This window comes from Netta rufina (assembly GCF_964035555.1).
Source record: "Netta rufina genome assembly, chromosome: 15".
NCBI lineage: Eukaryota > Metazoa > Chordata > Aves > Anseriformes > Anatidae > Netta > Netta rufina.
Genome location: NC_140138.1, coordinates 6,581,105 through 6,601,821, shown reverse-complemented (window position 1 = coordinate 6,601,821; position 20,717 = coordinate 6,581,105). Strand labels below are relative to the sequence as shown.

The 20,717-nt window shown below is 53.1% G+C and overlaps 2 protein-coding genes across 3 annotated transcripts; one reads left to right on the top strand and one right to left on the bottom strand.

Annotated features, from left to right (window-relative positions):
• Positions 1-490: 490 nt before the first annotated feature.
• DNAJA3 (DnaJ heat shock protein family (Hsp40) member A3) lies at positions 491-11,705 on the top strand. Of its 2 annotated transcripts, XM_084296039.1 has the most exons (12): positions 491-707; positions 818-945; positions 1,100-1,183; positions 1,852-2,064; positions 3,113-3,265; positions 4,259-4,406; positions 5,191-5,255; positions 6,181-6,309; positions 6,749-6,864; positions 7,653-7,750; positions 9,868-9,983; positions 10,594-11,705. In XM_084296039.1, exons 1-11 carry the CDS (start codon positions 506-508, stop codon positions 9,969-9,971), a joined length of 1,440 nt encoding a protein of 479 aa, XP_084152165.1. In that variant the 5' UTR covers positions 491-505; the 3' UTR covers positions 9,972-9,983; positions 10,594-11,705. The 2 variants fall into 2 exon arrangements, with proteins under 2 accessions (XP_084152165.1, XP_084152166.1); XM_084296040.1 differs by lacking the exon at positions 9,868-9,983.
• Positions 11,706-11,797: 92 nt separating this feature from the next.
• NMRAL1 (NmrA like redox sensor 1) lies at positions 11,798-14,772 on the bottom strand. The gene is made up of 5 exons (XM_084296055.1): positions 14,707-14,772; positions 14,382-14,620; positions 13,444-13,693; positions 13,009-13,199; positions 11,798-12,610 (listed from the first exon to the last, which is right to left on the bottom strand). The coding sequence occupies exons 1-5, from the start codon at positions 14,744-14,746 to the stop codon at positions 12,440-12,442; spliced, it is 891 nt and encodes a 296-aa protein (XP_084152181.1). The 5' UTR covers positions 14,747-14,772; the 3' UTR covers positions 11,798-12,439.
• Positions 14,773-20,717: the final 5,945 nt, after the last annotated feature.

Here is a 20,717-nt window from a genome sequence, read left to right as displayed (position 1 = left end):
GGCGCGGCGCCCCCCCCACACACACCCCGATGCAGCTCCAGGGGCCGCGGGTTCGAGACCCGCCGAGGCTCCTCCGCCTGCGGACCGGGTGCTGTGTGCCCGTACACGGCCTGCGGGGTGCGGCGAGGCTGAGGATGGGTCCTGCCGCCCCCTCTTGTCCCGCCGGGGTTATTCGCAGCCGGCTGTGCGCGCTGCGCTCCCCGCTGACGGGACTCGGCGGCAGCCCCGGTGATGGAGGAGGGAGATGGGTGCTGGGAACACCTCCTGCCCTCACTGCAGGACCGCGGCCACCTCTGGGAGAGGAGCCAGCGCCTTAACCCGCTGCCCGCACCCCTCCCGGGCGGCAGCAGAGCGGCCCCAACCCCGCGGTGCCCCCCTGTGGGGTCCGGAGCCGCGCAACGATCCCCCTCCACCCCTCACCGCCCTCCCTCCACTGCGCATGCGCAGCACCATACCGCCCCCCGCCGCCACCGCGACGCATGCGCAGCGCCGCGCGCGGGCCAAGATGGCGGCGGGGAGCGCCGCGCGCTGGCTGGGGGCCGCCGCCGGTGCCGCGCGGGGCTGCGCACGGGGACCGGGGCCGGGCCGGGGCAGGGAGCGGGGGGCGCTGAGGCTGCCGCTCCTGTGGCTGCTCCGAGGGCTCGGCCCCGCGCAGGGACCCGCCGCACGCCGCCCTTCGCTGCTGGGCGCCGGGCTGTGGGCCGCGGGTGAGGCGGGGAGCGGGGCCTGAGGGGGGCTGAGGGGGCTGAGGGGGGCCTGGGGCCCCCTCACCGCCCCCCTCACCGTCCCTCTCCTTCTTTTCCTTCTCCTCCCTCAGGCCCGAGCCGCGTCCCGGCCTCCTCCTTCCACAGCAGCTCGGCGGCCCTCGCCAAGGAGGATTACTACCAGGTGCTGGGGGTGCCGCGCTCGGCCAGCCAGAAGGAGATCAAGAAGGCCTACTACCAGGCACGGCCCCCGCCATACACAGCCCCCAGCCCGCCCAGGGGCTGCTTTCTGCCCCCAGGGCGCTGGCACCAAGCTTTGCCTGCTGCCTGCGAGGTCTCGGCTGCAGCAGATTGGTGCTGTCTGTCGCTAATGTTTGTTTTTTTTTCTCGTTTAGCTGGCAAAGAAATACCATCCCGACACGAATAAGGATGACCCCAAGGCTAAGGAGAAGTTTGCGCAGCTGGCAGAAGCCTACGAGGTAACATGGGGGGTTTACTGGCATGAGAGGGAGGAGAGGTGGGGACAGCTCTTGGTGGAGGTGGAGTGGAGATACCATCTTCTTGTGCGTGTTTGCTGTAAGAGGACAGCTGATTTTTGATGTCTTGTGCTTCAGGTGTGAGGGCATCTGCCCTAGAGGTGTCTGCAGCGAGTTATTTAGCCCAGATTTCTGATTTGCCTGATCATGTTTTGGGCTCTTTGCATTTTGGCTCTTAGCAATGAGGGACTGGCAGAGTTGGGAAAGGTGGTTTCTGCGGTGGAGTTAGTGCCTAGGTTAAACAAACAAACAAACCTGTCAGCAGTTACCAGCTTTCTGAGACAAAGGTACGTTCCACCGTGCTCCATTTCTGCGCTCCACCTTGCTTTGTGCTGGTTTGCCCTCTGGCGGGTTTCAGGTTTCCTCCAGCACTCTTACCACCAGCTTTCATTCAACATATGAGCAGTGAAACACAGAACACAAGTTATTTGTGCTTGTTACAAACCACTAAGACCTTGTCATGTTGCTGATGCCAAGCTTTTCGGTGATCTATATGATCACGAAGGCTGGGGCGCTCTTCTGAGGACACAAAGGTCTGAGTGAGCACCATCTGGTAACGGGCTGCCCAGGACCTGTTCGGTGTCCTGATGGCACCTTTCTTTGTCCCCAAGGTGTTAAGCGACGAGGTGAAGCGGAAGCAGTACGACGCTTATGGCACAGCCAGCTTTGATCCTGGCGCAACAGGCGCCGGTGCTGGTGCTGGGCGCCAGTACTGGAGCAGCGGCCCATCCATTGATCCGGAGGAGCTTTTCAGGAAAATCTTCGGCGAGTTCTCGGGGTCCCCTTTCGGCGATTTCCAGAACGTCTTCGACCAGCCGCAGGAGGTAAGGAGATGCGCGCGTTTCCTGGGGGTGTGAAGCTGCAGAGCTGGAGCGGGGCAGCGGGCTGCCAGGTCGCTCCTGGAGTGAGTTTAAGCAAAGTGTTCACTCTGGGAATATCACCACATGAGCGTCCTGCTGTGTGTGAGGGGGTGTTCATGGTAAGCCACATGGATATACTTGCCACGCCTCCAGACCGAGCATTTTTTTGTGGACTTCAGCTACTTTTGGTGTTTACTGACCCGGTTAGTGCTGCCAAGCAATTTTCATCTCTGTATAGGCAACTTTTCTGCTCTAAGTTGCTTTGCATGTGTCTGCTTTGTGCTGTAATGACGAAAACCACAAAATACCTTTATAACTATAAAACAAGCCTTCCAGCATTGGATTTGACTGCTTAATTGGTTTAATTTTGCAAGTTAATTGGCTTCACTTTGCAGTGGAGACCATAATAACGTAAAAACTATTTCTTGTTCTTTGCGCTGCAGCTGAACGCTCTTTAAGTCTTGACAGCCTGGATTCACATGATGCCCTCAGATGCGTGTTCAGTGCTTCCAGCTAGCAGTGGCCTTCCTGTTACAAACAGAACTTGTTGTTTTGTGGAGTCCCCTTTTCTGCTGAATCCCCTTGCTAAGAAAGAAAAGAGCTTATTCAGGAAGAGCAGATGCTTTCTTTGGGAGTGAAAGCCTCCGTCCTTACCTGTTGATGTATTTCTGTTCAGTAAAACCTTTGGAAATACTAAAGGTCTTTCCTGAGAGCAGAAAAATTCATGACTTGTATTTATACTTGTCTCTTTTCTCTTTTAAAATCTCCTTTCTGTTACACGATGGTATAATCATCGTTCCTGAAATGTTTGCCATCCTTTTTATTTATATGAGACAGGCTGTTGCTTCCCAGATTGAGGCAGAACATTTCCGAACGAGTTGTGCATCCATCTGTTTCTTTCCCCCTCTGTTACCCGGACGCATTTAAGCACAATTTGATATTTGGCAAAATTCCAGTTTGCTTAAGACCCCACCACACATGGGTTGTGGACTGACGTCTGTTTCCTGTGCAGTACATCATGGAACTGACCTTCACCCAGGCTGCAAAAGGTGTTAACAAGGAGATTGTGGTGAACATCAATGACTCCTGCGAGCGCTGTGGAGGGAAAGGGAACGAGCCTGGTACCAAAGCGCAGCACTGCCACTACTGCAACGGCACTGGCATGGTGAGTGCTCAAAGCGCAGCAGAACCTGCCTCTCTCCCTCACTGGGCCAAGTCAGTCCCCTCCATGCTGAAGAATTCCAACTGCACTCATCGGCTTATCTTGGGTGAAATCAGGTTAATGTGGACTTGATGTTAATCTGCGCTAGGAATGTTTTTTCTAAGTTAAAGGCGTGTTCTGTCCAGCTAAAGCAGTGCCTTCAGGACGAGGTCAGTTTGGTATCGTGCCCAGTAAACAATATTTACCTGATGTAACAATTCGGACATTACGTGGGCATACTTTGAGTGGAGGGCTGGAGGGTGGAGCAAGGATAGCTGAAGGACAATCATGAAATGAGAAGATGTGTGCTGCTGACAGGAAGGAAAGAAGTTAGTATAGAAATAATCAAGCCTTGGGCTTTTGATTTTCCATGCATCAAAATGGAAACTGGCGATCAGTCTGTGGCCAGAATAGCTTGCTGTGCAGAACGGGCACAGCTGGCCAGAGGACAAGGCAAGCCTTTCCCACTGTCTCCCTGTGTGACGGGTTGGTCCATAGTTTATTCTCCATAACCTTTTCCTGGATACAGCAGTAATTCCTGCAAGTGGCTTGTCCTTGGGCTCCTCAAGATACAGTTTGTAACGCCATGTGAAATAGCACTGCGAGGAGTCTTGTTCTTCTGCGTTACATCCTGGAGATGAAAGTGTTGTGTCTCCCTTCCCCAGGCCAGCAGGCGCTTGGTCATAGGCGTGATGGTTTTCAGTGGAAATCAGCATGTGGTGATGGAAGCTGAACCTGATCCAGCTTCTCACAGGCAGCATCCTCTTTGGATTTCTCAGCCTGTTTTCTGCTCCAGCCCTTGTTAAAAGATCACACTGCCCTCCCCTGCCCTGTCAGGCTGTACGTGTGATTAGAAGGACTCACGTCTGCTGGGCCAGTCACTGCCAGCGGTGCCGTGGAGGTGAAAAATACGACCTCAGTACTAAATATTTGGATGATCTGTGTTTTCTTCACCAGGAAACGATAAATACGGGCCCCTTTGTAATGCGATCTACGTGCCGACGGTGCGGCGGTCGTGGTTCCATCATCACAACCCCGTGTGTGGTGTGTCGAGGAACGGGGCAAACCAAACAGAGGAAGACAGTGATGGTTCCCGTGCCAGCAGGTCAGTGCTGTGTCTGTGCACTGCTGTCTGTTAAAGGGGCTGTCGTTAGTTATTTCAGCAAGGCACTTGCCAGGTACAAACGTCAGGGCAATGTGAAGAAGCTTTGCTGCAGATAATTTAATCTTCAGAACAAAGCAGATCAATAGCTTGGTAATTGAAGGCATTAGCAATGAGAGAAGCTTTCTGGCCGTGTGTTTGTACCTGGCAGGTAAAAATATTTGCTTTGCCCTTTTTGAGCTGAAGTTTTGTTTCTTGCATGGATCCTTCTCGGCAGTTTTTGAAGAGTGACGCTTTCAAAAGATTTTAACTTGAATTTTTCATTTGTCCTTGGTGAAGCTGGTGGAGAGGGTGGGAATCTTTAAAACCTGAGCTTAGCTCAGAAAAGTTTGCTGATTGCTTTCCTCACCAGAGAGGACAAACCAAGCAGTGGGACTGAAGACTTGCTGCTTTGAGACCGCCTTGGGTGACCAGCATGTAATCTTCCTGTAGCTTGTAGAGGCTGCCCAGTGTTTCTTAGGCTGATGCGTTTCTCAGGAGAACTCTGTAGGGATCACCTCTGGGGTACTGGTGTGTGCTAGACCTCTGCCCTTTGGCCGTGGTGCTGGGCTCGTGGCGAGGGGCTCGCTGTGCCTCTGGTTGGTGTTGTGCCTCCGCTCGTGGTGTGCGGGCGCTGCTGCAGTGGCAGGGAGCTCACGGGGAAGCTGTGGTATTCCGGTAGCATGCAGATTATAATACAAGATGAACACGATACCATTCCCTCTTTTTTTCTCTCTTCTGACTGCAGGTGTTGAGGACGGGCAGACAGTTCGGATGCCTGTGGGGAAGAAGGAAATTTTCATCACGTTCAGGGTACGTATCCTTACAGCTCTTTTCCATTCTTAAGTTGGTTGCTTGTTCCCTTCACAACGGCCTGGGAAGCCCGACAAAATGGGGAACGGGAGGAGGAAGAGCAAGTGATCCTTCCAAACAGCTGAGGTAACGTGATCCGTGTGAACTTTCTGAGATAGCAGAAGTTCTGCATTGTAACAAGTTGAGTCTGCTCGTGAAGAATTGTGCTGCTGGTTCTGGGGTGAGGCCTTTGTGGGAGTGTGTATCAAAACACAGAGCAGGTTCTTGGTGCCTTAAGAATTCCACTTGGAGGCTTGAAGGAGGCGTCTGCCTGCAGTGGTGGGAGTGCTGAGGAGGGCTGGAGGAATGCACGTGAGGCTGGCTGGTCAAGTGTCCTGTTGCAGATTTGCATTAAGTGCTGCTTTGCACATTCTTTGTAGCTGGGGCCCTCTTCTCCTGTAGGCATCCTGTTACTTCTCCTGTAGGCATCCTGTTAAATGCGGCTCTGTCAGGGAGAAAACTTTTTTTTTTTCAGTACCTTGGTGGTGCAGGAGGATTTAATTCTCTTCCAGCTTGTGAGGCCACTGCAAAGGTTCCTGCTTCCCTCTTCAGGCTTTCCTTTTTTCAGGGTACTGGACAAGACGATGTTGTCTTTGTCTCTGCAGAATCGTAGTGACACTGAATTAACAGACGGGATTAGAGGAGGGAGCTGCTGAGATACGCAGCAAACATTCCGCTGAGCCTCTGGCTAGCTAAGGTTATGTCAAGAGCTGTGATTTTCTAGAAGACTGAACGTTAACCTAGACTTGTTAGCCACGTGGCTTGTGGGCGGTGAAGGGTCTGGCTGCAGCTTTCTGGTGTTCTCTGCTGAGACCTTTCCAAGCAGTTTACCGTGATAACTTTGTATTGTTCTGCTCACTACTTTTTGCAACTGCCTGCTTTTCAGGTTCAAAAAAGTTCCGTGTTCAGAAGAAATGGCGCAGATATCCATTCAGACCTCCTTATTTCAGTAGCACAGGCTGTTCTGGGAGGTACAGCCAGATGTCAAGGCTTGTACGAGACAATCAATATCACGGTAGGTACCGTTACGTGGAAGAGCTCGGGCATAGATCACTGTGGGACATCAGAGCCCCACTTTGCTGCAGAGATACTGCAGATCTCCCAGGTCCCCCAGTATCAAGTGCCAGACTTCTTCAGCACTGAGTGTCAGGTAGCTTGCAACCTGCTTGGGCCCACCTCCTTTCCAGCTCACCGTGTGGGGACAGGGACAGCAGCGGCTGGGTGGATTGCTGCACAAATCCCTTCCGAAGTCGGCTGAACCCTGCTAGGTTCTTTACAAGCTTTCCCGTCCATGTTAACTCAGCCTCTGTACATGTTCAGATGCATGAACCTACCAGATTTCTCCCATCTTATTTTGAAGCCTGCTGGAGAAATAATTGATTACAAACACGCAACACAATTACTATGTAAATGCATACAGTGGAATAACAAACGTGCCCCGTGTGTGTTCACAGATACCCCCTGGTATTCAGCCAGACCAGAGAATTCGAATGAGTGGGAAAGGCATTCCCAAGGTTAATAGTTATGGCTACGGAGACCACTACATTCACATAAAGATAAAAGTTCCTCAGTAAGTAACGCAAGTTTCTGGGAAATGTTGAGCTTTTTGCAAAAAAAAAAAAAAAAGAAAATTGTTCAGAAAGATTTTGTGCAAAATTCTTACTGCTTTGTCAAGATCTGTTTTGAATTTTCCTTGGACAGTTAGAGTCATTCCTCTGCCTTTTTTTTTTTCCCCAGTGTGAGGCAGATAGGCAGACTTTTGGATTTCTGTTGTGTTTTTTGTTTGTTTGCTTACTGTTTTTGAGAATACAATTTGGCAACACAGCTGTAAAAATCCTAAACCCTAGAAATATATAAACAGTCACGCACATGGATTTCTGCCACTTTTTGTCAGGAACCCAGTTATGTAAATTCAGTGTTCTGGCTCACAACACGTCCGTCTGTGCTCTTATACCTGCAGCTTCAAGTAACTGAACTCCTTGGCACTTGTTTTTCACCACCCTCTGCTTCTGTGGTGAAGCAAACTTTTGAGTTTGCATTGCTGCACGCAGCAAGGGAGTTCATTTCCTGAGGCCTTCCCCCACAGATGTTTGTGCTGCTGCAGCTCCAGATGTTTCTCGCAGCACTTGAAAAGGTTTTGCTGTTTCCCTACAGTTTGGTGAACTGCAGTGGGTCATCTCTCTCCTCTTCCACTGGGGCTTGCTCTTTATAGATTGGTCACAGGGATTCGTGGTGAATGCCAGATTAATCTTGTGCTTCCAGTAGCTGCTTCTTGCGTGTGCTGCCCGAGGAGGTGAAGGCAGCCTGGTGATGTCTCTGAAGGCAGCCGTAACCACCAGCTCTGTCTTTGACCTGCAGGAGGCTGACGGATCGCCAGAGAGCCTTAATGATGAGCTATGCTGAGGACGAGAGAGATGTGGACGGCACAGTGAACGGAGTCACAAATACAGCATCAGGTGGGCTGGGGGAATTAGTGCTCCTTCTCTGGGGAGGTGGTGTGGGAGGGCACAACACATCCCGGGGGCTTTGAGGGACAGCAGAAGGTGAGCCGAGGTGACTGTTGGACGGCGTGTCAGCACAACCTGCCACGCGTGTTACTTTGAAATCAGTTTCAGTGAGATGTTAATGGGCTGTGGCACAAAGCCTCTTCCCAGGGAGCATTGCTCTGATAGTCACTGGGCAAAATCGGTGTGAACAAAGAGCAGGTACTGCGATGCTCCAGGTCCTGACAAGTTCTGGTGAGTCTCGCTGTGGTGAGGAATGCCTTCTGCTGCCGGCTTCTCCCCCTGGGCCAGAAGTAACTTGTCATGGTAGCAGAGGTGGAAAAAGCGAATGTGCTTCAGGCCAGCTCTCTGCGTGAGCTAATCCGTCCTCAGCGTTTGCTTCTGGCTGCAGTGGGGATGTTTCTCCTTGAAAGCTGAAGGGGAGTACTGCTGTCAAGGTTACTCTGAGCCACACTTGGTGTGCGTGGGGAAACCTTGGCTAGGAAGGTTTGTTGGTGCTGGGTGTTGGCTCCAGTCGGCAGAGAGCATCCAGCATGAGGGAAGGCATGAAGTCAGCTGGGAGCTTTGCAAAGCTGTTTTTTCAGTCCCAGATTAAAACCTTGGATCCAGCAATTGTTTTTTAAGTGTCAGTGGTGAGGTATCTGGCAGCAATAGCAGCTGCAGGCAAAATATATGCAGAACAGTAAGGCAAGACAAACATTTTGTCTTTTCTGCTAGCAAAACAGTGTTTTCTTTCCTCTCGCTGGAACAATGAGCTTCTTAATGCCTGTTAGATTGGGGTTTATTTTTGGTTGAAACCAAAAAGGGCATTGTTGACTGCATACAGCTAGGCAAAGGTAAGCTTTTCAGAGCTGCCAAGTGGTTGTGGGAATTCAGGTCCTCTGTACCTCACATGCCAAAGCCTGTGATATTGGAAGTTCAGGATACTGGAAGGTGGACTCTGCCATATCCTTACCAATGTTATGTTTTGTAGTGCTTTGATTCAGAAGTGAATGGGATTGTCTTTTCCACTGCAGGTAACATTAAAGATGCATCTTGGAGGGAAGGGGAGAGATCTCTTAAATGCAATTAAGCAACAAGGTGGATTAAAACCAAGGCCAGTAGCTTGCAGTATTGAGACAGGCTGCTGCTAAAAGCCTGTCCTTGCTCTGGGAGGCAGAAAGTACCCTGAGTGGATGCAGGCACGTTCTGTTACAGGCTTCAGTGTTTCATGCCATTGCATCAGTCTGAGCTCGGGTGTTGGCTGTGGGAGGATGGGGAGGACTGGACTTTGTGCCCTCTGTGTCCCAAAAAAGGCTGGGGAGGATTTTAGGTTTTGTTATGGATGGTTAGGCTGCAGAAAAAACAGAGTAGCAAAGAGGTTTCCTTTGTTTTTGCTGTAGCCACTTCTCAGAAGGACAAAAAAACTTCTCAGGACTCTTTTATATAGGAAGACTTTGCCAGCTGCTGCCAGTAAGATTCCTATCCGGGCACTTGTTCTGAGATATCTGTAGCCTTTTTCATTCTACCCTGAGTTCAGTTTCTCCTTGATACTGTTTGTGAGAATCACTTACAATGGGTTCCTGCTGTGGTTTCGCACTCCTTTGCCCTAAATGTGACACAGACGATGGATGAAACATGGGCAGATTTTTCCAGGGACCACTAGCGTAGCTTTTTCTTCTGTAGGGTGAAGTCAAGAACTTGCTTTCAGTGGCAGACTCTTGGTTCTGGGTGCTTGTGTTCTGTCAGGCCTCTGCCCTGCTTGTGCAGAGCACAGGAATCCCCTGGGCAGCTGGAGGGCTGAGGAGAAGAGAAAGAACCAAAGCTACCTGGGCTGACGTCCTTCTCTTCCCCTTCTGGGTCCAGGCTCTCTGGTGCTTTCAGAGTGGCCCCGGTACCGCAGCTCGCTGCCTGCTGCAGCCCCTCACGGGCAGAAATACTTGAGGGTGCTGGCAGAACCAGCTGACCCGACCCTTCCCAGTCTGAAATAACTCTCTCCCTTTGTCAGGGGTGCTGGCTGCTGGTGGGAGACGTAGCTGGGGCAGCCTGAGGAACGTATCTGACTGCAGCCCTTTGCTGTTTGTGTCCAGGTGGCAGGGCCACGGCTAGAGCTGGCGCAGGCGAGGATAGGCCTGAGGCTGAGGAGAACAAGGAGGGATTCCTTTCCAAACTTAAGAAAATGTTTAGCTCCTGATACCCATCCGAGGTAGGAAGCCTCTTGTGTTTTGTTGTTGATTTTCCCCCACACCGAGCGGAACTTGCCCTTCTTGGGAGGTGGAAGAAGCGAAAGCAGCGCGTTGCTTCTCACTTAGCCTCAGGCCTTCCAGCCACCGATGTGACCAGCCCTAGCTGTCCCCTGCGACCTGGAGCAAAAAAACAGGGCCCCAACTGCATTGTTGCTGCACCAGAAACGCTGGAGACAGCTTCAGGGAGGTTGGTGGCCTCCCCTGCAGCTCCTGGGAGTACTTGTTCCCTCAGGGACTGTCCCTTCTCTAAGCACTGAGGGTGTTCCTGTGAGCTGGCAAAGCTGGGGCTGGGCAGTTCTGCTGCTGCTGGGAGGAGCAGCACCTTGCTGGAAGGTGCAGGAGGGGCCCGCAGAGCCTCTGGTGCTGGTCGTGGGCTGACAGCAGCCCACTTGGAAATACCCCCTTGGATTCCAGGGGCTCAGCTTCAAACTCTTCTGCTCCCTGTGGGTGACAAAGGGTGACTGCAGGTCAGGTGGGATGTGCTCGTGCTCCAAGGCAGGCTGGAGGGGTTGTGCACCTCAATCTGGTGCATTCGGGAGAAATTAAACATTTTGCTTGCTTCAATTGCAGGGAAACGTTCTACTGGAAACTAAGAGCCAGCAGCAGCAGATCACCTTAGCAGTTGGGGATGGATCCTTCTGGCAGCGGGCTCTGGAGAGCGAAGGATGTCAGTCAGCAGCACAGTGAGAATCCCAGCTGGAGGCCACAAAGCACTGCGGCACCAACCCTCATCACGATACAAAAGCAACCCAGCGTCCTAGGAAATGGTAACAATGGAAGATGCCAGCTTTGTGGTAATGTGGGTGTCTCCTGAGGTTGTTCCACTGTCCATACTGCTGCTAGAAGCTTATTTGGTTTAAAAAAAAAGTATTATTTAGAATCTAAACCAGTGGAAATGTGAAAATAAAGAATTGTCCTTCCAGCACAGAGCGAAGCAGTCTGCTGTATGGAGCCCGAGATGGCTGCTGTTCACTCAGGTGCCCCTCTGAATGCTAGATGTGCATGGTGAACTTGGCACTGCTTATCTTCTCCTAGGAGACTCGGTGTGCCCGTGGCTTTTAAGCCTGTCTTCACAACAGTCTCCCGTGCCCTTCTAGCCGCCCTGCATCGCGCTCGCAGCAGGATGTCTCCCTTCTGCTGGGACTTGTCAGAGCCCAGCTGCCCCGGCTTCCTCCGCAGCCATGGGGTTTCTTAGTCCTGCTGATTTCCTGCACGAAGCGCAGAGGTGGGATCTGCGCTTTGCCTCAGGTTTCCTCCCCCTCCTCAACCACCTGAAGTTACTACGGAGATGCTGTTGCTTCTGAGCTGGGACAAGCTTGTCACCAAGCCCTTTGCCAGTTTGGACAAACTATTTTATTGTTAGTGCAACACCCATAGCATAAACGATCGGTCAGAGTCATTGTTCTACATGTGTGAGAATGCAAGTGAAGTGGATCGCTCCTTCCAGGAGGAGCTGAGCTCTTGCAGTGAGTATTTTCATGGTTACAGTTGCCCGCTGTTGTTAGCTATGCCGTGCAGGTACCATCAGCCCACACACTAATCGACCAGCTAAACAAGAACATGTCGTAGTCCTGCCCTTCTTAATTTGCTGAAATAAAGCACGCGTTGCCTCCTGATTAAATTGCCTGTAAAGTGATTCTGTATCCATGTAAATAAGATTGATAAAGATATTTAACACTGTGCCTCGCTGCGTTGTTTGCTCTTCCCCCATCCTGCCTCTGGGTTTGTCTTTGCTCCCTTCCCTGCCCCAGTGATGGGCAAGGGGCGAGGGGCGGCTCTGGGATGGGGGTGCAGGGCTAGGGAGGGTGTTGTGCCCACACCTGGCTTCAAGCAGGAAGACAGCCATGGCTCAGAGCTCACCCAAACAGTACCTTTGGGGGAGGGAAAAAGCTTTTTAAACAAGTCTTAAATCCTAAGGCTGGATAATTGTGAAAGTTATACTCAGCTACTGAGGGCAGTGTTTGAAATCAGCCCTGGGAGCCCAAAGACCGGGCTGCAGCTGCCGGGAGCTGTCTGGCTTGAGGAATTGAGCTCTCACCCCTTGGGGCTGTCAGCAGCAGGCCCTGTCTCTGCAGACGTGGCCTGGCCTACCTGTGATGCCTGAACGTGGTCCAAGGAGAAACCCTGGCCTGCCCCAGCGCTGCTTTGGGGCACTGCTGTGGGTACCTGGTGGGGCACAACGCTACTGGGAGCTGAGTGCATGACGTGATGTGAAAACACCCAAAATCACTAAACACCTCCCTAAATTCAGTGTGTGAGGCAGTTACAGTCACAGCCCCGCCGACACGCTGCTCCTGCATGTGCCCCTGGATGGCAGCAGCCCCCAGGCACGAGCAGAAAGCTGCCTGGCTCACGGCCTCGGCCAGGTCCCACTACCTGCTGCAAAAGCTCGGGTGGAAGATGAGAGGAGGAATGGTCAGAAAGCAGCTTTGTTGTCTGCCAGCCACTGATGGAAGGTGCGGGCCTTGGGGTTGAGTTTCATCGTCAGCTCCACGTTGCGCTCTGGCCTCAGGGCGTAGAAACGGAACATCGCAGCCAGCTCCTTCGCCCCCGGGAAGCCGAGTTTCTCGTACTCCTCTGGTGAGATCTGCAGAGAGAATCAAGGAAAAGCACTGTCTGCACAGGGCAGAGGCTGTAGGGCATTTCTCTTACACCATGCAGGGAAGCCAAAGAGGGCTGCGTTACAGCAGTCTGCTGCATTAATTTCCACGGGTGAGGAAAGATCTGCTCAGCGAGTCTATTGGGTAGGGTCCACAAGGCCCCCCAGCCCATCCTTCCTCTAGCGTAAGGAGAGTGTGTGTAGGGGGACATCACACAGCAGATGCTGAGGAGCTTGCTCTGCATCCGTCCTGAGGCAGCTGCCTCCCAAATCCTCAGCCACGTGGCTGGGCAGTGTCACTGAGCACCCTGCGGTCCCATCTGGCAGGGAACACCAGCTTCCCACCCCCCTCAGCAGCATCAAACACACCGAGGGCGGCTTCCTACCTTGGAGGCTTCCACGGTCTTGCCCGTCTGCTGGGAGAAGGCAGCGGCGTACTCTGCCACGGTGAGCTTGCCGGTGCTGAGCCCGATCACTCGGCCTACGTACTCCTCTGGGGACTTCAGCAGGCTGAGCACAACAGGGCCCAGGTCGTCCACTGCCATCCCATCCATGGGGGTGTCCCCCATGGGCAGCGCTGTAGGGGAAAGAGAGATCCTAGTCAGAGCGCAGCCCTGCGTGAGAGCCCAGCTCCCGCGATGCCCAGTTTTTGGCACCCTGGCCCTGAACACGAGATGTGGAAAAAACGGGATATTTTGAGCCTCTACGTTCTGAGCTGTGGAGGAGCCCGCAGAGGGGATGGTTCCTCCAGCCCAGGGAGCTTGTGCTGAGCACAGAAGAAGTTGGGGCAGTGAGCTGCAGAGCGAGAGGCCCCATCTTACCCAGGACAAACGCGTCTCCTTGTGGGGCCTTCTCAGGTCTGAAGCAAGAAAGGAAATTCTCAAAGTAGCACGGCATTCGGATAATCGTGGTGGGAACGCCGATGGCCTGGAAGTACTCCTCCACCACGCCTTTGCCATCGAAGTGGGGCACCTGGAGGCGGCCTCCCGTCAGCTGCTGGACGTTCTCCAGGCCGCTGTACACCACGTGGCGCAAACCCAGGCGCTTCGACAGATCAGCCAGCCGCTTCCCCTGCGTGGAGAGTGACACTGGCCACGAGGAGAAGCAGGGCTCCCATGGGACACACGCAAGCTTTCATCCCCACACACCCCTTCCCCTTCGTTCCCCTGGGAGGGCAGGCAGCATCCAGGGGACATGCTCCACACACCTCGTGCTCTGGCCAGGGCTGAGCAGACCCAGCCAGGTGGAGCAGTCCTCCGCTTACACATCCTACTTTAAAGGGTCACAAACCCTCCAGCTCCTCCGCCACGTGCACAAACCCCAACCCTAAGCACCTACCAGGGACCTGCCCGAGCAGATCTTACCTTCTGAAGCCACCAGCCTCCCCTAGGGTGAACTCCTCCCGCTGGGGAAAGCCCCGGGATTTCTGATGCTGCCACATGTTTTGGCCCCAAAGCTGTAAGTACAGCAGAGCGCAGGCAGCCACAGTCCTGGCTCCCTTTTGGGAAGGCTCTGTGGGGCTGTCAGCCCACCCTCCACCACCCTGAGTCTCAGGGCATCTAACTGTGTGACAACATGGGTGCAGGGAATGAGTTCTGGCTTTGCAAGGACCAGGACCCGATCCATTTGCAAAGCCTGACCATGCGTCTGAGCCAGTGGGGCTGGCGAGGCTGCAGGAAGGGCTCTGAGAGCACCCACACCCTGCTGCCACACGGCTGTACCCCCACCAGGTGAGGGGTCTGGGACAGCAAGGCGCTACCTGCTCCACTTCCCTCTCCTGGCTGCAGTGCTCCCAGAAGTCGGTGACCACGAAGGCTCCGTAGGCACCCGCCAAGGCCGGCTCCAGCATCCGCCCATCGTCCAGGTCCGCCGCCACCACGCGGGCCCCCAAACGCCTCAGCTGCGCGGCCGCCCTGCTGCCGGGTCTCCGTGTCACGGCGCGGACCTCCCCGGTGCCCTCGGCCAGCAGGGCCCGGACCACCGAGCCGCCCTGAGCCCCTGCGGCCGGGGATGAAGCGGGGCCGTGAGCCAGGGGCTACCAGGCCAAGCCCCCAGCCCCCAGCCTGCCCCAGGCCCTTGCTCACCGGTGGCCCCGAACACGACGAGCGGCCCCCGGCCCGCCATGGCCTCACCGCAGGCACCTCGGCTCCGCTCGGCTCCACTCGGCTCCACTCGGCTGCCTTCGGCTCTGCTCGGCTCCGCTCGGCTCCTTTTGGCTCTGCTCAGCTGCATTCAGCCCCGTTTGGCTGTGCTCTCGTGGGAGCGTTACTTCCTATTATTACAGGACAGAAAGACTCGGATCACTTTAATTACAGAAAAGGAGCCTCACATCCCTGCAGCCAGCCTGGAAGCTGGGGCCGGGGCAGGCTGCGGCTGCGAGCATGCTGCGAGAACAAGCACAGCCCTTTGTATGGAAACCACAGAAACACAGCATTGTGTGACCCGAAATATATCCGTTGGTGTAATATGTATCCATTTGTGTAATATTGATATTAATATTAATATATCTTATATATAATATATAATATATATTATATATTATATATTATATACTATATATTATATATTATCAATATTCATGCTGATATATTAATGACACATCATATTAATATATTAATACATAAATATATTAATGCATTAATATATATATAATTAGAATCATAGAATCATAGAATATCCTGAGTTGGAAGGGACCCTTAAGGATCATCAAGTCCAACTCTTGACACCGCACAGGTCTACCCAAAAGTTCAGACCATGTGACTAAGTGCACAGTCCAATCTCTTCTTAAATTCAGCCAGGCTCGGTGCAGTGACCACTTCCCTGGGGAGCCTGTTCCAGTGTGCAACCACCCTCTCTGTGAAGAACCCCCTCCTGACGTCCAGCCTAAATTTCCCCTGCCTCAGCTTAACCCCGTTCCCGCGGGTCCTGTCACTAGTGTTAATGGAGAAAAGGTCTCCTGCCTCTCGACACCCCCTTACGAGGAAGTTGTAGACTGTGATGAGGTCTCCCCTCAGTCTCCTCTTCTCCAGGCTGAACAGGCCCAGTGACCTCAGCCGTTCCTCGTACGTCTTCCCCTCCAGGCCTTTCACCATCTTCGTAGCCCTCCTCTGGACACTTTCCAACAGTTTCATGTCCTTTTTATACTGTGGTGCCCAGAACTGCACACAGTACTCGAGGTGAGGCCGCACCAGCGCAGAGTAGAGCGGGACAATCACCTCCCTTGACCTACTAGCGATGCCATGCTTGATGCACCCCAGGACACGGTTGGCCCTCCTGGCTGCCAGGGCACACTGCTGGCTCATATTCAACTTGCTGTCTACCACAACCCCCAGATCCCTCTCTTCCAGGCTGCTCTCCAGCGTCTCATCGCCCAGTCTGTACATGCAGCCAGGGTTTCCCCGTCCCAGGTGCAGGACCCGGCACTTGCTCTTATTGAACTTCATGCGGTTGGTGATCGCCCAGCTCTCCAACCTGTCCAGATCCCTCTGTAAGGCCTTTACGCCCTCATTTGAGTCCACAACTCCTCCAAGTTTGGTGTCATCAGCAAACTTGCTCAAAATACCCTCTATTCCTACATCCAGATCGTTTATAAAAATATTGAAAAGTACCGGCCCTAAAATGGAGCCTTGAGGGACCCCACTGGTGACTGCCCGCCAGCCTGACGCAGCCCCATTTACCATAACCCTTTGGGCCCTGCCCGTTAGCCAATTGCTCACCCATCGTATGATGTTTTTATTTAGCTGTATGGTGGACATTTTGTCCAGTAGGATCCTATGGGAAACCGTGTCAAAAGCCTTGCTGAAGTCCAAAAAAATCACATCAGCTGGTTTCCCTTGGTCCACCATACGGGTGATCTTATCATAAAAGGAAATCAGGTTAGTTAGGCAGGACCTACCCTTCACAAACCCATGCTGGCTGGGACCAATGACTGCTCTGTCCCCCAGGTGCGCCTCAATAAGTCCAAGAACCAACTTCTCCATGATTTTACCAGGCACTGACGTGAGACTGACAGGCCTGTAATTGCTAGGGTCTTCTTTCTGACCCTTCTTGAAAATTGGCACAACATTTGCCAGCTTCCAGTCTACCGGGACCTCTCCAAATTCCCAGGATCGTTGAAAAATAATTGAAAGAGGTTCCGCGATGACATCCGCCAGCTCTTTCAGCACCCGGGGATGAATCCCATCCGGACCCATGGACTTGTAGGGATCCAGGTGGAGTAGCAAATCCCGCACACGTTCAGGGTCAGTTGGGAGTTTGTCATCCCCACCATCCCGGTCCTCCAGCTCAGGGCACCCTCGGTCCCGAAGCCCATCATCGGCATTGAAGACAGAGGCAAAGAAGGCGTTAAGCATCTCTGCTTTGCCTATGTCATCGTCTGTGAGGAGACCTTCCCTATCAAGGAGCGGCCCTATGTATTCTTTAGTTCTCCTTTTTCCATTTACATATCTAAAAAAACCCTTTTTATTTTCTCTCACAGACACAGCCAGCTTCAACTCTAGCTGTGCTTTGGCCACTCGAACTTTCTCCCTACAAACACGAACAGCATCCCTGTATTCTTTCCATGACGCCTGGCCCTCCTTCCAGTAGCAAAACACTCTCTGTTTCCGCCTAATCTCCATTAGAACATTCCTGGTCAGCCACGCCGGCCTCCTTCCCCGCCTGCCTGACTTGCGATATTTTGGAATTGCCTGATCTTGTGCTTCTAGGAGGCATCGCTTAAAGAGTGACCAGCACTGGTGGACATCGAGGCCTTCAAGAGCAGTTTCCCAGGGGACCTTGCTGACTAGTTCCCTGAGCAGCCTGAAGTCCGCTTTCCCCATATCTAGGGATGAGGTTTTGGTGGCACTTTTCCTTCTGTCACCATAAATATTGAACTCAACCACTTCATGGTCGCTATGGCCGAGGCGGCCACCAATCACCACATCTCCCACCAGACCCTCTCTGTTTACTAGCAACAGGTCTAGGAGGGCACCTTTCCTAGTTGGCTCCGTTAGCACCTGCACCAAGAAGTTATCATCTAGGTGCTTCATGAACCTCCTGGACTTGCTTGTGTCAGCTGTGTGGCACTCCCAGTTAACGTCCGGCAAGTTGAAGTCCCCCATAAGGACAAGGGGAGTTAATCTCGAGGCCTCTCTTAGTTCTGTAAAGAATAATTTATCGGCGCTATCGTCCTGGCCAGGCGGTCTGTAATAGACTCCCACAACGACATCCCCTTTATTCGTTCGTCCCTTGATCCTTACCCAGAGGCTCTCAACTTTGCCATCGCCGACCTGAAGTTCCACACAGTCCAGCCCCTGCTTCACATACATCGCCACCCCACCACCTCGCCTTCCCTGCCTGTCCCTCCTGAAGAGCCTGTAACCATCTATCGCAACACCCCAGTCACAGGACTCGTCCCACCAGGTTTCGCTTATGCCGATGATGTCGTAGTTGCGGGACTGGGCCAGGACTTCTAGCTCATCTATTTTATTCCTCATACTGCGTGCGTTCGTGTAAAAGCATTTCAAGTGCGTCTCCTTACACTCAGCACCTTGTGGAGCTGACCGAAGGACCTTTTAATTAATTAATTTATTTTTTAATTAATTATTTTTTTAATTAATTTAAAAAATTTATAATAAATTTATTTTATTTTATAAATAAATTTTATTTATAAAAAATTTATTAAATTTTATTTTATAAATAAATTTAATTTATTTTTAATTAATTAATTTTTATTTTTTAATTAATTAATTTATTTTTTAATTAATTAATTAATTTTAATGCATTAATACATTAACCATATTAAACATATTATATAAATATGTTTATATAGTTTTATATATAAATTAGTATATATTTACTATATTAATATATACTTTTATATATATACGGGTTCGTATTAATATATATAAGCAAACATATGGGCACATGATACTAGCTGAAAAAATAAATAAATGTCCCTTTTCCCCAAGACCTAAGGGCTGTACAACAGGCATCAGGGATCTCAGTGGGGCTTCATTCGTGCTACCTGTCAGAAGGGGAGCGACCCCTTCCCCACGCAGGACACGCTGTCCCCACCCCACACACAGTGCAGGCAGCAGCAGGCAGGCCTGGCATGGTGATGGACACCCAGTGGGGGACACCCGCTGGGGGCCTGCAGACGGACCCACGGAGTGACCGAACAGCCCGAGGCAGATGGGACCCGCCAGGATCCTTGCATCCATCTCCCGGCTCCACGCGGGGCAACCCGAGTTACACCTTGAGAGCGTTGCCCAAACGCTGCTCTGGTGCTGGTAGAAGAACGGCTCTGGGAGAACGGGACTTTATTCCTCCCCTTCTGCTCGTTTTCAAGATGCAACTTGAATTTACCAGTGGAACGACGGTTTCCTGGTGCAGCCCAGCGAGGGGAAGAGCTGCTGTGTATGGCAGCAGCCTCCTCCGTGGGGTCTTCCCAAAGCTTCAGCCCTGGCTTTGAGACGTTCAGAACCCAGCTCCCCTGAGCTCTGCCCAGGCAGGGCTCCCCGGTGCTGTTGTTTGGGGGGAATTTTTGTTTGAAATCGCTCGGTGGAGATGCAGCAGCCAGGAGAGCAGCCGTGGCCGGGGCCTCACGTGGGCTGGGGTGGTTACCAGCGCTGTGGGTTTCTCGGTAGAGCCGCACTTCGATTTGCCTACACGGCAGCCCGACAGCTCTGCCGCGACAGGAAGGAAGATCGAGCAAGACCCACAGCACAGGAAGGGGCAAGGAGCGAGACAGAGCAAAAGCAGCTCGGCTGGCACGGCACGGCGGGCGGGGGGCACCGCCACCACCCCTGGGGTGCTGCCCCGGCTCCTCTGTGGGGGCCCACAGCCCCCAGCTCCTCCTCGGGTCCCGGAGGGGTAGGGGCAGGGGCTCAGCTTCCATTTTCTGACTCAAGCTCGAGCATCCGGGTGGCAAGAGAGTGAAGTTTTGGGGAAACGTCTGAGCAGGGCCATGCAGGGGTGCGGAGGATGCTCCCACCAGGACTAGGGGCATCCTCCCTCCCGCCCTGCTCGCACGGGGATGTGGAGAAGGCAGCACGAGGCAGAGGTAAGGTGCTGGTGGGGCTGGTTGGAGCTTGGCTGCTGTCACCTAGGTGGCGTGTGGGATGTCAGGGTGCTGCTTGGGTGCCGCTTGGTCGCCCAGCGTGGGGACGAGCTGCTGCACACCTCGCTGCGGCAGCCACACGCGGCGGCACCAGCTTCGCTGCTGTGAGATGTCTTGGCTCTCCTGGTCTGGGCTCCTCACAGCTCAGCCAGAGGGGGAGAGGCTCAGGAGCAATCCTGTGCAACGGGGACATGCGTGGCTCCTCGCAGGGATCTGTTCCTCATCACGAATTCTGTCCCCTTGCCTGCTGCTGGCTGCACACACGGGCCCGGTGCAGCCTGCCCACCTCACGCACCGCCAGGTTTTGCCCCCAGGTTCGTGCCATTTTGGTGACTTCAGTCCTCTTCAAAAACAGCCAGAGAAATGTAGCGTAAATAGAACGTGCTATTTATGTGGTGTAAACAGGAAAGGATGAGATTAGCATCCCACTAGCCCAGCACATCAAAGAGCGAGTGGTGGTCCTGGGGCTGGGATGAAACCAGATGGGCCTTGAAAGCTTCTCTGCTGGGCTACACCCACACGTCCTTCTGCAGGACAAGGGATCACTGAGCCCTCCCTGGGCCCAGCCACAGAAACAGTGAGGCCGAAGGCTCAGTGGCTGCTTCTGGTACCTGTTTGTGCTCTTTCTGCTTGTGGGGATCCCAAACACGATGCCTGAACTGCAGGTGCCAGGGCAGGCCAAGGAGGCAGGGGCCGTGTGCCCATGCCCATGCCCAGCATCCTGCAGCGTGACACTGCGTGCTGGGCACTGCGGGCAGTACGTAAGGCTTAATCCTGCTCTTATTTAAGTACCAAAGAGCATCAGGGATGCTATGAACCCTGGGGGCAGGGGACTGTTGGGAGAGGGCAGCCAGATCAGGGGCTGGATGCCATTACGCCTGCGGTTTGAGCGCTGTGTGGAGGGCAATCCAAGGCCAGGCACGTAATTTGGGGCAGTCTGAGAGCGCAGCACGGAGGACGTTGGGTGTTGGGTAAAAGTTTCTTGAGAACTTG